This window comes from Rhinoderma darwinii, chromosome 2 (genome assembly GCF_050947455.1).
Source record: "Rhinoderma darwinii isolate aRhiDar2 chromosome 2, aRhiDar2.hap1, whole genome shotgun sequence".
In the NCBI taxonomy this organism is placed as follows: domain Eukaryota; kingdom Metazoa; phylum Chordata; class Amphibia; order Anura; family Rhinodermatidae; genus Rhinoderma; species Rhinoderma darwinii.
Window position 1 is genome coordinate 104706020 of NC_134688.1, and position 17719 is coordinate 104723738.

A 17719-nucleotide genomic window follows, 5' to 3' on the forward strand; every position below is an offset into this window, starting at 1 on the left:
GTACATATCCCAAGTTATATCTTTGATGGACTTCTTCCCATTTAATACGGAGTCATATAGCTCTTATCAAACGGTGAACCTACAGATATGTTATAAACCTAGTACCCCTTCACATTGATGGTGCCACTAGGGCACAATACCATTTAGAGTTGCCACCAGCTAAGGACAAAAAGCAATGTCACAGTTTTCAGAAATATCAAGTCTATAAACCAGCGGTTGAATACGGCTCTTAACTACAGAGAACATTTCCCATAAAAGTAGCCACCACAGACAGGAAAGTGTGAGCTGTAGAAGGTGGTGCATACAAGGTTAGAAATCAATTCTACCACTGACAAAAGATTCAAATGTGAAAAAAAAAAATCGCTACAATAGACTTTTTAAATGGATAAAATCCAAACCCACATTGCCTCCGCAATCATTTTATTGTCTGCGATACAAAGAGTCTTCATCAAAACAAACAAAAAGTAGCTATCGGGGCTTGGAACAGGTTCAATTTTCTCTCTGTATTGTTATGCGTGGGTATTACATATTCTATTGTGTACATATATATGCGTGCATCGCTATAGATAATATTTAGATGGATATCTATCATTGTGTACCTATCGGTTATCTTTTTTTTTATAGAATAGCAAAAATTTCAGGTGGTTAATTTATTTCAACATGACTGTGAGCCTGATGCACTCGGGGCAGGCAGACGGCTATTTGGAAACTATGTGAAACGTTCTAGTTAAGGCATTTATAATTCTAGTTTTATTTAACCATCAATAAATAATTTATTCATCCATTGTATACGTCGACATTAACAGATGAATAAAATAACTCAAGATTGGCCCCCACTGTTCTGCTCTGAACCCTTCCTTTATGTTACATAGATCATTTTTTGACAATTCACAGCACAACCCGCTTACTTATGCAGCCCTCCCTTGCCACTTTCTCCAATGCAAAAGACATTTGTTCGTGTCAGAGAAAGGGAGCATGGCACAGCTGATTTTATTGCTCCTTTTCTAAATAGATGCATGCCAGTGAACAATGTCAGGTACAACCTGGTCTTATTCAAAAGCCTGTTCTGCCACGTTAAGAATTACAGTACACACTGCACTAGTTGTTCAGACTGGAGCCTTCTACAGTAGCACGCCGGTCATCATACATGTGCCCCCATGCCTTGAAAATCTAAATTAAGACATATGCCAACTACACACAAGAAAGATCTAAACAGTCCTCATTCGTACATACATTTGGGGAGATTTATTAAGACTAGAGTACCAATCCAAGCTAACCGGAATCTGCAGAGTAGTGAATATCATACCCCTAATAAGGCTTTGGGCCTGGAAACCTTCATTAACTTGTTGTCAACATACAACGAGAATACTTGTCCTGAGTGGCGGGTATTTGGCGCATCAGGACAAGTATTCTCGTCCTGTGTGACAGCCAGTGCCTGCGTGCCACGATAAGTGTGGGGTAACGGCTGTAACACATAACCACAGCCCCGCTCTAATGGCGGAGTGAAGAGAAACCTCTTCTCTGTGCCATTTAGCTTTGAATGCTGCGATCAGCTTTGATCGCGGCATTCAAAGGATTAAGTGAGAAGGAAGTCTCCCCTTTGATCGCATCACAGGAAATCCCTGTGACATGATTCATGGCTATACCTGGTATAGGCAGACAGCCCAGGGTCTATTGAAGGACCTCAGGGCTGTCTGACCATATTTCCTGTTGTTCGGGCATACGGAGGTATGCCCTAACTGCCTGTGTACAATCAGTACACAGGCTAATGTACTGGCATATCGATATATTCCAGTACATTAATGTTCAAAAATCAAAATGAAAAATCCCTCTATGGAATTAAAAAACAAAAAAAACAAACAGAAATACACATTTTTATAATAAATAATCTTTTCAAAATATAAGTCCGAAAACATTAAATATACGCATATATGGTATCGCCACGTCCGTAACAAACTGTGCAATAAATAAAGTTATTTATTATGATCGGTGTAGGTTGTAAAATAAATTAATGAATAAAGAAAACTGCAGCGGAACTGCATTTTTTTCAAAATTTTTGCCAAAATAAAAAATGTATATAATTTAAACGATAATGTACTTTATGTAGGTACCATTTTGTGGTACATTTACAACTCACCCCACAAAAAAAACAAACAGTCTCATACAGCTATGTCGGACATAAAATGAAAAAGTTATGAGCGCCGGGATGCAAAGAGGGGAATATAAAAAAAAAAAAAAATTGATCGGTCCTTAAGAGGTTAAGGAGATCTAGTTTGAAAATGACGGTAAAAGTGTTGGCTATAGGAGGGGTGGTTCATAAATATTGTGTTAAAGAGGCTCTGTCACCAGATTATAAGTGCCCTATCTCCTACATAAGTTTTTTGCGGGACAAGTTGTATTTTTTAATAGAATCATTTTGGGGAACATTATTTATTGATTAACATTTAACTTTTTTTGGGGTGGGAATAGAAAAAGACCTGAAATTTCGCCACTTTTTTTGCGTCCTAAATCTACGCCGTTTACCGTGTGGTATAAATAACACAATAACTTTATTCAACGGGTTGTTACGATTGCAACAATACCAAATTTGTATAGATTTTGTATGTTTTACTACTTACACAGTAAAAACACTTCAAAATTATTTGTTTTTGCGTCTCCATATTTGAAGAGCCATAACTTTTATTGTTCCGCCGATGCAGTTGTATCAGGGCTTTTTTTTTGCGGGACGACTTTTTATTGGTACCCTTTTGGAGTAGATGCGACTTTTTGATCACTTTTTTTTAAAGTCAGGATTCACAGAAAACAGCAATTTTTCCATAATTTTTTACGGCGTTCACCGTGCAGGTTAAATAATGTAATAGCTTTATAGTCGGGGTCGTACGGACGCGGCGATACCAAATAAGTGTAATTTTTTTGTTTTATTTTGTTTGTTTTTTAATAGTAAAGCATTTGGTAAGGGGAAAAAGTGGGTTTTTCATATTTTTTTTTATTAACTTTATTAAACTTTTTGTTTTACTAGTCCTACTAGGGGACTTTATTATAAAAGCGATCGGATGATCGCATATTACACTGCAATACTTTTGTATTGCAGTGTATTACTGCCTGTCCGTTTAAAACTAACAGGCATCTGCTAGATCATGCCTCTGGCATGACCTAGCAGGTATTCACTACAGGCAGTACTGGGAGTATTCCCCGGCTGCCATCGAAGACACTCGGCGATCTTATCGCCGGTTGTCAGTGGGATGAGAGGGAGCACACTCCCTCTCTCCAAAACCACTCCGATGTGGCGCTCAATATGGAGCACCGCATCTGAGGGATTAAACGGGTGAGATCGATACTAATATCGATCTCACCCGTTCAAGCAGGGATGCCCCCAGCCCTCAGCTACCTCTGGCAGCTGAGAGCAGGCAGATTCAACGACTCCCTGCTCTGTATATTTATTCTGATGCGCCGTGAAAAGGCTATTGCATCAGAATAAAGCCCACTAATGACCGCCGTGAAAAGGCGTATCGGCGGTCATTAAGGGGTTAATAGACAACTTGGCGTGTTTTTACTTTTTACCAACTGGGTGTTGTAAAGAGAAGTGTAGGACGCTGACCAATCCGCGTCATACACTTCTCATTGTTCCAGCCCAGCTTCTTTCACTGCACTGATTGTGCAGTGAAAGAAGCTGGGCTGGAACAAGTAGTGTATGACGCGGATTGGTCAGCGTCATACACTTCTCTTTACAACGCCCAGTTGGTGAAAAGTAAAAACACACCCAGTTGTCTATTAAGAAACTAATTAGCATGAATCTAAAAATTGTTTATATCTTGGTCAATCATTCTCTTTACAAAAGTAATTTTATTGTGCAAAAAGTTGTAAAACATAAATAAGTGCCATAAATGATTTATAGCCAGAATCGGACTGACCCGCAGAGTAACGTTAACATGTAATTTATAACGCATGGTGAACGCTGTATAAAAAAAAAATCTAAAAAAAGCTATGCCAGAATTGCTATTTTTTTGTCACCTTGCCTCCCAAAAAAAAAGGATAAAAAGTGATCAAAAAAGTCGCATGTACCCCAAAATGGTACCAATAATAACTACAGCTCGTCTCGCAAAAAAACAGCCCTCATGCCACTACGTCTATCAAAAAATAAAATAAAGTTAAGGCTTCAATAAGTCAGGAAAGAAAAATATCCAATTGTGCAGCCCGAGGGGAACATTTCTTCTGTTTCAAGAGGCGAATTATAAAGGCCCTAAAATTAGGGAACCAGGAAGGGGAGGGCCCAAACATATCTGCTGGAGACGAGGGTGCCCGTATTATACCAGGACAACACTTCCCAGCAAAATTCCCCAAACTGCAAAGGTGCGAAGTGTGGATCAAAGGGAGATAACAAAGGACGTTTATCAGTGCAACACCGGCCTGTGCAGAAAGGATTGTGTCACAGTGTAACACACATCTATGGATTTTATTATACCTTATTATTATACCACCTGACTATGCCCCTGATGTACTCTGCCCGGCTTAAATGTACCCCCACATTATAAAACGGAAACACCAGTAAGACTCCAAACAAAACTACTACCAAGCAAAATCCAAGCTCCAAAAGCCAAATGGCGCTACCTCCCTTCTGAACCCTACAGCGTGCCCAAACCGCAGTTTACTTCACATATATGGCATCACCATACCCGGGAGAACACCTTTAACAAACTTTGTGATGTGTGCCTCCAGTGGAACAAGCTGGGCATGATATATTTGCCACTGAATAGGCATATCTAGGGAAAAATGAAAATTTTTACTTTGCACCTTCCGCAGCACAATCATTTATAGAAAAGACCTGTGTGGTGAAAATGCTCACTACACTCTTTAATTAATGCCTTGAGGGGTGCAGTTTCCAAAATGGGGTCACTTCTCAGGGGTTTCTTTTATTATTTCACATCAGAGCCTCTGCAATACTTTGTAAGTCGCCAAATTAGGCCTCAATTTTACATGGTGCTCTTTCACTCCTGAGCCTGGTCGAATGTCCAGGCAAAAGAGTAGGGTCACATTTAGGGCCTGCTCACACGTAGTATTTTGACTAGCTGTTTGGAGCGGAAACCGCTCCGAAAAACTCATCAAAAACCGGCCGAAAATGCCTCCCATTGATTTCAATGGGAGGCGGGGGCGGTTTTCTCCCGCGAGCAGTAAAACCGCCTCACGGGAGAAAGAAGGGACATGCCCTATCTTCGCGCGGTTACGCCTCTGACCTCCCATTGACATCAATGGGAGGCAGAGAAAGCGCATTTCGCAGAGTTTTTTGCACGTAGCACTCAATGGCCGCGGTTGAAAAACGCAGCAAACGAAGTGCAGGAAAGACAAAATCTGCCTCAAAATCCCAAACGGAATTTTGAGGCAGAATTTTCCTCCTGCAAAAAACGCTGTGTGAACGAGGCCTTAGGGTGTTTCTAAATCCGGGAAACACAGCATAATAATTAGAGCGCTGTCTTGTTATGGTGGCACAAGCTGGGCACCACACATTGGCATATCTAAGGAAAAATTCCCATTTTCACTCCAACATCAAGTGCACACTAATGTCTGCAAAACACCTGCAGGGTTAACATGCTCACTACACCCCTAGGTGAATAACTTGAGTTTTGGTGTTTCCAAAATGGGGTCACTTCTGGGGGAGGGGGGATCCACTGTTTTGGTCCCACAGGAAATTTGCAAATGCGACATTTTCCCCCCGAAAGCGATCCAGCAAAATCTGCACTCCAAAAGCACTTCCTTTCTGAGCCCTATGCTGTGCCCAAACAGCAGTTTATGACCACATATGGGGTATTGCCGTACTCAGGAGAAATCGCTTTACAAATGTTGGGGTTCTTTTTTTCCTTTATTTGTTGAGAAAATGAAAAATGTTGAGCTAAACACGTCTTATTGAAGAAAAAGGATTTTTTTTATTTTCACTGCCCAATTCTAATAAAATCTATGAAACACCTGTGGGGTCAAAATACTCACTACACCCCTAGTTGGATTCTTAAAGGGGTGTCGTTTCCTAAATGGAGTCCCTTATGGGCTTTGCAAATGTGACATGGCCTCCGCAAACCATTCCTGCTAAATTTGAGCTCCAAAAGCCAAATGGTGATCTTTCCCTTCTAAGCCCTGCCGTGTGTCCAAACAGCCGTTTATGACCACAAGTGAGGTATTGTTTTGCTTAGGAGAAATTGCTTTACAAATGTTGCGGTGCTTTTTCACCTTTAGTCCTTGTGGAAATTAGAAAAAAACGAGCTGAACTTACATTTTCTTTGAAAGAATGTAGATTTTCATTTTCACTGCCTAGTTTCAATCATTTCTGCAGAAAACCTGCAGGGTCAAAATGCTCACTATACCCCTAGATAATTTCCTCAAGGGGTGTAGTTTACAAAATGGGGTCACTTTTGGGGGATTTCCACTGTTTTGGCACCGCCAGAGCCCTTCAAACCTGACATGGTGCCTAAAATATTTTCTAATAAAAAGGAGGCCCCAAGATCCTCTAGGTGCTCCTTTGATTCTGAGGCCTGTGCTTCAGTCCATTCACACACCAGGGCCACATGTGGGATATTTCTAAAAACTGCAGAATCTGGGCAATAAATATTGAGTTGCATTTCTCTGGTAAAACTTTGTGTTACAAAAAAATAGATTAAAAATGAATTTCTGCAAAAAACAAAACAAAAAACAATTTGAAAATTTCACCACTACTTTGCTTTCATTCCTGTGAAACGTCGAAAGGGTTAAGAAACTTTCTAAATGCGGTTTTGAATACTTTGAGGGGTGGAGTTTTTAAAATGGGGTGACTTATTGGTGGTTACTAATATATAAGGCCTTTAAAGCAGATTCACAACTGAACTGGCCCCTGTAAAAATAGCCTTTTGAAATTTTCTTGAAAATGTGAGAAATTGCTACTAAAGTTCTAAGCCTTGTAATATCCTAGAAAAATAAAAAGGATGTTCAAAAACGATGCCAATCTAAAGTAGACATATGGGGGATGTTAATTAGCAATTTTGTGTGTTATAACTTCCTGTCTTACAAGCAGATACATTTACAAAAATGCTAATTTTTGCCATTTTTCACTACATTTTGATGTTTTTCACTAATAAATATTGAATTTATCAACCACATTTTTCCACTATAATAAAGTGCAATATGTCACGAGAAAACAAACACAGAATCGCTTTGATAGGTAAAAGCATTCCCTAGTTATTACCACATAAAGTGACATGTTAGATTTGAAAAAAATGGGTCTGGTCCTGAAGTCCAAAATGAGCTTGGTCCTCAAGGGGTTAAGTAAGAAACATAAAACATTGTTTAAAAACTGGTGCAAAGGAAAAGTAGAATAGTTCCCTAAAAGAAACCAATAATATACCAGCTATAGTTTTTTAGAACTTCTTTTGAAAATTAAAGAAGGAATCAGATTTATTCCTATGGGCAACTGCTCCACTTTCCCCTAGCACCAGTTTTGATAAATCTCCCCCATAATCATCACCAATATATGACAAAATACTATGGACAACTTTGATATCGAAAAATTTGTTTTTATATAGGTTAGTGGTTACCTGGAGTAAAAAAAAGTTGCACTAAGTTTCAGACTGCTATCTCCATTCATTCATTTTCTGACTCCCTGATATGCAGTTTGAAATCTGCTCCTAGTTTCAGATTTTTCTCTGTTGGAGGTGATCTTCCCAGTAATTCATGGTGGATGTGAGGTCTATGCGCCCATGATGCTGCTGCCTTCATTAGCTCCCATGTACTAGCACAGCTTCAACCCTGCACTGGTTTCCCCCTCTACAGTCCATGAGGGATCTTTTCTCCCTTGTCCTGAGAGATACTGATGCTGAAGAGTGTGAGTGTAATCTTCCCTTGCAAATTGTCCATAGGTTCTCTCCATACGTATAGCCTGTGTGATTTTCCCTAATTCCCCTGTTCTTTCCTCCTTATGTATACTCTATACTGACAGCATATGTGATCTGGCCTCCTCCTTCACACACTGTTCTTCTGTATAAAACCTCCAGTCCCTCCCTGCTTGTATCTCTAAGGGTGAATTCAGATGACCGTTAAAACAACGCCTGTCACACGGACGCATGTATTTCAATTGGACCGTTCACACGGCTGTTGTTTCAACAGACCGTGTGAAGGGTCCTTTGGAAAAATAGAATATGTCCTATTTTCGTCCGTTTTCATGTATCCTCCGATGGACTCAAGTCTATGAGGGTTCCGTGAAAACGGGACCCGCATGGGTGAAAGTCGGACGTGAAAAACTGCCATTTTGCACATCCGAGTTTGCACTCTGCCTGAATTCGGCCTAACAGAGTCGGGAGAGCAGAGAGCTGACACAGCTAAGAGCAGTGTGCTGTCGGATGTACGTCATAGTCAGCAGCACATCCAGCTATTGACCGGAGTTACAGCCTGGTATGACATTTTTACTGAAGGCTATTTAGAAAGTTGCTTAATTTTGCATTTAGGAAACAAAAAAACAAAAAAAGTAGTGCAAATGTGTCTATAGCTTTTAAATGTTACTATTATAACTTTGACTAAAGAATAGTTTGACGTGGATCTCGGAGTGATTACCCCAGCACACAAGAGCATTTTTCAACAATAATCAAATCTACAACTCTTCTGGACAAAAAAATAAAATAAAAAAGTGTTCGTTATACCACAGAATACTTCTAATAGTCTATGTTCTAATTTTCCCACTACTTATGCCTTACACATGCCAGTTTTATGCTTGTATTTTTTACTTGGCAAAGACTGTATATGGTGCGGTTCCAACTCCATACAGATTAACAAGGAACAGCTGGGGTGCTGAAACCTGCACTTGCCTGATGTGTCAGAACTGAAGTACATAAACTTTGAGGCCATTAAAATTATTTCAAAAATTATTTATAATATGGATAAAACAGTTTTCCAGTGGTCATCTCCATTTTAAAAATAAACTTTCTAAATACCTTGCATTTGTGTTCTGTAGTAAAAGACTTAAAAATAGCCCCAGGAAGCAAAAGTAGCGGGAGACTAAATGCTACATTATAAGCAGGCATGGAAGAATAGGGTTTATGTTTAAGAGTTGTTGCAAAGACGATTATTTCTTTACACTTATTACAAAGACCACAAATGATCCATCACCAATAAGAAGTTTTTGGTTTTTATGTGCGTCGGTCTGTTTTTATAGCCATTGATACAGTTTCAACTGACTGTATTTCTCGCTATTCACACTTTATTACTATTCCATATGTTACACATTGCCTCACCTTTTTTCACACTTCTAGGTTTCCATTGTAGTTTTGGAATGCCTCCAAATTTACCAACTTGTCTTTGAGGAGTAAGTAGTCACCCATCTATCCTACAGGAACCACATATACTGTATAGATTTCATTTCTTAGTCATCTTCCATTTGACATGTGTTCAGAAGCCACACACTTAAAACAGCCATTTCTCCGGAATCCGCCATAAAGTGTACAGGTTTACCCCACAGAAGAGTTAGGATTAAGCCACTGATAACTTGATGGACATGTGTCTTTTTCAAACCGTTGTAACTATGTAACCGCTGACAGTTTATCTCCCACATGAACAAAGGATCGGCACGTTGGATTTGAAGTCCAATACTTTGTTCCACCGACATCGGGAAGCCCCATACACGAGATAGTCGACCAATCCCGCGAGATTGGCAGGTTCAGCCGACCTCAGGTGTATGGCCAACATTACTCAATAAGGCATGTTTTAGTGGAAAACAATTGTCACCTTCCTATGCTCAATGGTCACAAGTTCTTGCCGTGGTTAGAGATTTGCAATTTTTTTAAATTCAAGATTTAATATTAATCCGGATACATTGGTGAATTGATTCACCGGGTTTAAGATTCGCTTTTGGTGATTTTATGAGAATAGGCAAATTGATTCTCACTCATTGTACTCAATGGAACATCAGTCGGCTCATAGATGTGTATTACAGGAAATACACGGAGTTGCATGTATTTCCAATTTTTCATAGAAGGAAGACATGGAGTGAAAAGTTAGCTACTGGAATCTGTTACATAACAAGTCAGTGTATAGGCCGAGTTCTAAGAGTATTTACAAGTGAAATAGAAGCGACTTTTTCTTGGTACTTACATTTAGCTTGTAAGGCATGGATTCAAAGTAAATGGAGGTTGCAGATATGCGCTTCACATCAGACATGTACCCGTGAGTCAAGCTTAGAAGAATAAGACATTTTGGAGGTTAGAATAAAACCACGGTAAAGCAAAGCCTTCTATTACATGATCTTTCAAAACTGTCTGAAGGTATTTGCATAACCATCATATAAAATAAAAAAATTATGCGGAAGCGAAAGATACAGCAGAGATCAATAGCTCCCATTTTCAAGTAATAAGATTAAGCTTTTCGGGTCAGAGTAAAAATGTCAGAAATGTATAATTATTTGATTAAATCTTATGTTGTATAAAACCATAATATTAGCAGATGACTAATAGTTCTTTAACCCCTTGGTGACTTGCCATTCATTCATGGTACTAGGAACATACATTTACAGCGTATACTACACTTGACACTGCTACAACAGTCGGGATCAGTAATAACTCCGATCCCAGCCGTTAATCCCGCCTCCAAAAAAAAAACCGGAAAAATTAAAGTTGTATGCACCCCAAAATGATACCAATGTAAACTTCAACTAGTGCCGACGTTCAAATAGGGAGCAAAAAGGAGCTGCACAGCAAGAGGTAGTGGGTGCTGGACCTCAGGAGATCTGGACCATGGATCTCAGACAGAGCCAAACAAAGTTCCCCAGGAGTCACCCCAAAGGAAAGGAGGCAGCGCACCAGCATGGATTCAAAGGTGTCTATTCATTGATGAAGGCATTTTCCTCTGGGGTGACTCTTGGGGAACCTTGTTTGGTGCACTCTCAATATATATATATATATATATATATATATATATATATATATATATATATATATATATATATACACATATATATACATACATACACACACACATACAAATTTGGTATTGCCGTAATTGTATCAACCTGCAAAGAAAAAAATAAAACAGAACAGCAAATCCCCAAAAAATCCAGGGCGTAATTGCGTTTTTATCTTTTTTACAACATTTTATGTACACCAAAATAGTGTCATTGCGAAAATACAACTCATCTCGCTAAAAAAAAAGAAAAAAAAAAAAGCCATCATACAGCTACATTGAGGGGAAAATATAAAATAGTTATGGCTTTCTGAATGAGGAAAAAAAACAAAAAACAGAACTGTACGTACCTTAAGGTCCAAACTTGACCATGGTAAGAGGTTAACGGCTAGAGAAACCTCAGGAGTCAGCTAGCCAATGTGTTTAAAAATGTACTGCTGGCCCTTAGTTTTATTTTAACTTTTCATTTTTAAGAGAAACTGTTCACAAAAGGTCCGAAAGGACAGAAATGTTCCATTAAAAAAAGTTAGCTCATATTTATCAGAAGTCCATTTAATATCATTACTTTGGAAATAGCCAAGTCACATCAATCTACAGTTGCTGAATGCAGTGTGAACTAAAAAGTGACGACACATAAGGCACCTCCCGAGTTTTAACAAATAAGACTCCTACAGAGCTTTAACTACGTATTATATGGTTATAGCAGGTAACTATGATTGGAATAATATCTCTCTCAGATATAAAAACCTGCCCTCAAATCACTGATGCAAATTAAACATTATATCATTTTTTTAAACATTTTGGTTTAATCACTGAAGGGAAAGTACTCAGGCATTGCATACTTACTGCCCTCCATCTGGAAGATCGAGCCCCATGAGACGGTCATGTGGCTGTAGCAGAGCTGTGTATGCTGCAAAGTTAGCTGGAGACCCAGAATATGGCTGCACATTCACACCCCACTTTTCTGGGTCCAACCTGAAGGTCTCCAATGCTCGTCGCTGACACAGCAACTCTATCTGGTCCACCACCTCAGCCCCTCCGTAATACCTGAAGACACACATAGAAGCACAATTGTTCCTTAAAGTTTTTACTGCAATTGCACACGATTGTCAATAACTGTACATTAGCCCCTTCAGGAATGAGCCTGTTTTGGCCTTAAATAGAACCTGTCACTGGTCTTCTCTAAATCACTAAACTATCAGAGGGCAGCATAAAGTCAGTGACGGTATGTGGAAAAATCCTGCAAAGAAAGAATGCTTTCAAAAATAGATATGTTCATTTATTTTTCAATAAAATAAATAAAAAATACAAAGACAATGAACAGAAGATAAATCTAAAATCTAAAAGGAAAGGCCAATAATAGCTGACGGGTCGGGTCTGACTCCCAGGACCCCCGCCGATCAGCTGTTTTGAAGGGGGTGCAGCGCTCGTACAGGCACCGCTTCCCCTTCATTTCTTCATGCTCACTGTGAATCTGGGACACGCATTTAGTGGCAATTCACAGGTATTGCAGCCTTTTCTCCTATTGAAGTGAATAAATGTGTGTCCCAGATTCACAGTGAGCATGTAGAAATGAAGTTGAAGCAGCGCGCCTATGAAAATGATGATTATTATCACCTGTTTGTAGAATTGGTAAACCATACACTTGACTAAAACCCATTACTTTGTGCAAGTGTACCTAGAAGAATTGATGCTGTTTTGTATTCACTTTGCATTTTGATTAAAACTATTTACACTTCTATAATTTAAGGCATTCTTACTTTGAAGCATTTTTCCACAACTGCCTAAAACTCACACAGTAGTGTATATGTATACTTTACTAATGTCTTATGAGATTTATATTTCCATCTCTACTTTACTTTAATTTTGACATCACTGCATTTAACACATCTTAAGTTTTTATACATACTACAAAACTTCCAATTTTGACAGAAATTTTATACATTTTGAAGTACAGTTTTTCATCCAAGTAACGGTTGTAGAGACTCAGAGTTGCCAGAACATAGGGAATCCCCCAAAAATTAGCCAACTTCAACTACACCCCTAAAGGTATTTAACAAGGGGTGTACTTACTACTTTGAGCTCACAGTCTTTTGCAGGAATAGAAAGTAGGTGTTGAAGTAAAGTGTTCACTTTTTTCACAAAAGCATAATTTGTAGGACATTTTAATGTACTATGTGCAAAAAACGAGAAAATCCCCAACATGTATTGCGCTGTTTCTCCTGTGTTTAAAAATACCTCCATTTAGACCGTAATCTGCTGCACGGTTTAGTCAAAAGCAAAAAGAACCCTGTGGCTTTATGGAAAATAATTTCAGCTTGAATAACTTATAGGTCCAAACTCCATGCCTGTAGAGGATTTGAGCTAGCAAAACGATGCAACATCCGCACAAGTGACCCCATTTTTAAATAGACACCCCTATGGTATTCCTCTAGGGGTATAATGACCATGGCGAACACAAAGTATTAGGTGGGATATTGGTGTGATTTTTTTTGGTATCCAAGATATCTTTTTTGGGACATAAATTAGTTGTCTTACACAGTACATGAAGCTATAGAAGCACACCTTTGAATTCATTACGATGTTGATCCTATTTTTAGACAAATGCAGCATACTTCTGGATTAAACCCAAAAAACGTGGCTCTAACAGAAGAGACAATTTGTACTCAAAAAGGAGACTTGTTCCCAACATTGTATTTGCCTGTACATATGACCGTGTCGCGCTAACAAAGCAGATGACCAACAAATGTCTCAGTTCATAGCCGTTAAAATCAACAACCCCCTCTAAATAGTTGTCATTTTTTTTCTCTATTTTTACTTACTATATATCAAAGCAAAAGGGCAACGGTCTGTACATACGACAGGGTTCAGAAGGGAAGAAGGGGCATGCAGCTTTCATGGTGAATAGCATTGGCTATTTTCAGAGGGCCCCGAAGCAGCAGAAAAATAGAAACCGCTAAGAAATGACCCCATTTGTTATTGTTATTACGGCCGCGCCAATACCGAATATGTGTATATTTCACGTATTGAGACTTATTTTAATGTTTATTGTAAAAAAGGCGTATGTGTATTTTTTTTTTAAATCTAACATTACTTAATGGTTTTTACTTTTTTATTTTTAAACTTTAATGTACTGGCATATATCTATATGCCAGTACATTAGCCTGTGTACTGATAGGCATGTCCTAACAACTGCCTGTGTACTAAGTATGTCCCAACAGGAAATATGGTCAGACAGCCCTGGGGTCCTTCAATGCACCCTGGACTGTCTGTCCATATATGGTATGGCCCTCAATTGCATCACAGGGATTTCCTGTGACGCGATCCAAGGGTCATCCCCCCCTTCTCATTTTCCCCTTGAATGCTGCGGTCAGCTTTGATCGCAGCATTCAGGGGAATAGCGGCGGAGATGAGAGATTTCTCTCATCTCCACCGTTAGAGCAGGGCTGCGGCTGTGTAATACAGTCATTACCCCGCTCCCGACAAGAAGTGCACACGCACGGACAGCATGAGGTGATGCGGTCGGCGCTGCACTAATGAGCGGCAACGCCGGCAATGAGGACAGAAGATGGGGGTGTTTTGCGGTGCGCCAGTCATGTTCGGTCTTCAGTGCCGCCGCTCATTAGTGCAGTGCTGGTCGCATCACCTCATGCTGACCGCGCGCACTTGTCAGGACTCAGGATCGGGGCAATGGCTATATAACACAGCCGCAGCCCCGCTCTCATACATTCATGTGTTACATTGCTAAGCTGTGCGGCCGCACAGCTTAGTATCGAAATACATGAAATAACGGTATCGACCCATTTGAGGGTGCACGGTATCGAAACAGTATCGAAGTTTGGATGCATCGTGCAATCCTAGTAACCAGTGACGCTCTCTAACACCTTCTACATTTTATCCTGTTCCGAGACCTTTTGTTTGCCGGGTACTGTCTGAATTGAAGTCTCTCTTTAAAATTTACGAGGGATTAATCAACCACTATATTTTCTTGTGGTCGAAAACAGGCCTGGTCTTAATCCGCCTATCATAATTGAGGTTGGGGGTGAGCCATAGGAATTATGACACTTGAGCAAGGATCTCAAAACATGTCCTGCTCATTACCGTACCATAAAGGGGCGTATTGTACAAAGCATCACAGGACCAGTAGTCTCTGAAATGCGTTCTGAGAAAAAATTGGTCTGCTGGACCATCGCAGAAAAGAGTTCTTCAGAGAAGAAAAGAGAGCAAAGAAATCGAATTCTCTGAACCCCGCTCTCTACTTGAATCCCTGAGGAGGCATTGAAGTTGGGAACCTAGGGGTTATAATTTACAATGAGTACCCACATTTCATTTGAATAAGGCTTGCACAGGACCATCTCCACTTATGCGTTGCGAGAGGGGGGGGGGGTCATCGGACTGGCTAGAGGAAGATGGAAGTGCAAATTGATGGAAGTGTCTGTGCCAGAGTATCATGGGCCATATTAGTATAGTAAGTAATAGACATGTTATAAAAAAAATCTAAAAGATAATATAAAAATATATATGTATTAGATAGACAGTAGCATTATCCACTCTACACCCTAACGGTATAACGTAAACAATATAAATTACATTTATATTTTTCTTTTATAGTAAGCCCGTTAGCGGTAAGGGACTGCTAAAAAGGATGTACAGTTACGCATATATGCGGCAATTGGTTTGCAAAATCCACGCATATGCTGCAGAAACAACCCCATTCACATGGATAGAATTACATTTTTATGTCGCATAAATTTATGCAACGAATCTGCCACATGTGACTATACCCTAAAAGAGCCCTGCATAATTCAATTGTGGGCACAACTGTGGACATCTAGCATATACGTATTAAAAATTTTACTTTCAGCAATCACACAATACAATGACAAATGGGATCATTACTGGTTGTTATGGGCTACTGAACACTTTCAGCTTTTATATAGGTGCTTTGATGAGATTTTCAACTTATGGTGGTGCTTTGCATGTATTAAAGGGGTTGTCTGATAATAGCAATAGTCTACTTTTCCAGAAACAGTGTTACTCTTGTTCATGGGCTGTCTCTCGTATTGCTGCTCCGCCACATTCAAGTGAATAAGTCTGAGCTGTAAATACCAGACAAAGCCCACAAATAGAAGTGGCACAATTTCTGGAATAAGAGCAGACCATTTTTTATTCTGACAAACCCTTTAAGCTTCACAAAATGTAATTGCAACAACTTTAGAGTTTGGCTATATGTACAATTTTGGTGTAGTAAAGCCATCTAAATGTGTATTCTTCTTGTTGGGGGATGGAAAGCATAACAAACACTCCATCTATATGGTCATCTAACTGTTAATGACGACAAGTTAAACCTACCAGTTCAGTCTGACCTTAGATGTACAGCCAAATCCGGATGCTAAAGCGGAACATAGACATATAGAAAGTAGTTTAACTGCCAGCCAAAATTGGCTCGGCCCACACTTATTACACCTGATATCCCCATTCACGTGCATATACAGAGCAGCCAAATGTTAATGCATTTTCTCTGAAGTGAGGTGGTGTGAAAGGTTTCTGGACATCTCCAGTGCCACTCAAGCCAAAGGAAGACAGAGGACCGATTGTAAAAAACCCAACATGACCAATCGTTTTCTACATTCAGAATGAACAGCTGTAATATCCGGAATCTGAACACATTAGATCGTTGACACTGGATCCACTTAGGAAAATGTATTCGGGTAGCTTAAAAAGGATGGAACCCTGTCTTAGCGGTTTCCGTCACCATTGAGTTCAATGGTGAGGGAAGCGGAGGTTTCTGTTTGACTTTCCACTGAGGGGTTAACCTGACGGAATCCTCAGACGGAACCCCTCAGCGGAAATGAACGGTGATGTGAAGAGGCCCTAATTCTTCTCACAGCTAAAGCGTGGATACAATTTTACCCAGTCTATGCGAATCTCTGAACTAAAACCAGCAGTAGAATATTTGCTTACAATGTGCGAGTGTGTAGGTAAAACGTATCAGCCAAGCTGTTCAGCACACAGAGAATGGCCTATAGTGATCACAACTATAGCACAATCACAGCTGCGTGTACAGAATTTCAACCCCTGGATATTAGCAATGATTTCATCTACTGACAGCAGATGTTGAAACTGGTGAGGAATTAAAATACTAAGTATATTACAAATAATCAGAACAATGACTTAACAGGTTTAGAAAAACCCTTCAAAGAGCCGGCACAGACCCCGATCAGCCATAACATTTAAAATACCTGCCTATTATTCTAGTCCTCTTCGTTGCGCAACAAAAGAGCTCTGACCTGTCAAGGCAATGACTCCACAAAACCTCTAAGGTGTCCTGTGGTATCTGGCAGCAAGACGTCCTGTAAGTTGCAAGGTAGGGCCTCCATGGATCAGACTTATTTTTCCCACACATCCCACAGATGCTCAATCGGACTGAGATCTGGGTAATTTGAAGGCCAAATCGACACTATGAACTTTGTCATGTTCCTCAAACCAGTCCTGAATAATTTTTTGTACTGTGGAAGGCCCATTATCCTGCAGATAGAGGCCACACCACTGTGATGTGTCAAAGTAACATACCAAGCCAACTTCTTCTATTGCTCACATGCCCATCGTAGGCGCTTTCAGAAGTGGACAGGGATCGGCATGGGCAACCTCACTGGTCTGCGGCTACGCAGACCCAAAAGCAGCAAGCTGAAATGCACTGTGCATCCCGACACCTTGCGGTCATAGCCAACGTTAACTTTTCCTCAGTTTGTGCTACAGTAGCTCTTCTATGGGATCAGACCAGATGAGCTAGCCCTCACACGCATCAATGAGCCTT

The 17719-nt window shown here is 39.9% G+C and overlaps 1 protein-coding gene across 1 annotated transcript in view; it reads right to left on the bottom strand.

Moving 5' to 3' along the window:
• SHMT2 (serine hydroxymethyltransferase 2) overlaps positions 1-17719 on the bottom strand; it is an 87104-nt gene that overhangs the window by 51941 nt on the left and 17444 nt on the right. The window contains exons 4-5 of the mRNA XM_075852005.1: positions 11749-11949; positions 10099-10180 (exon numbers count right to left, since the gene is read on the bottom strand). Coding sequence (XP_075708120.1) covers positions 10099-10180; positions 11749-11949 — 283 coding nt within the window. The remainder of the gene's footprint in view (positions 1-10098; positions 10181-11748; positions 11950-17719) is intronic.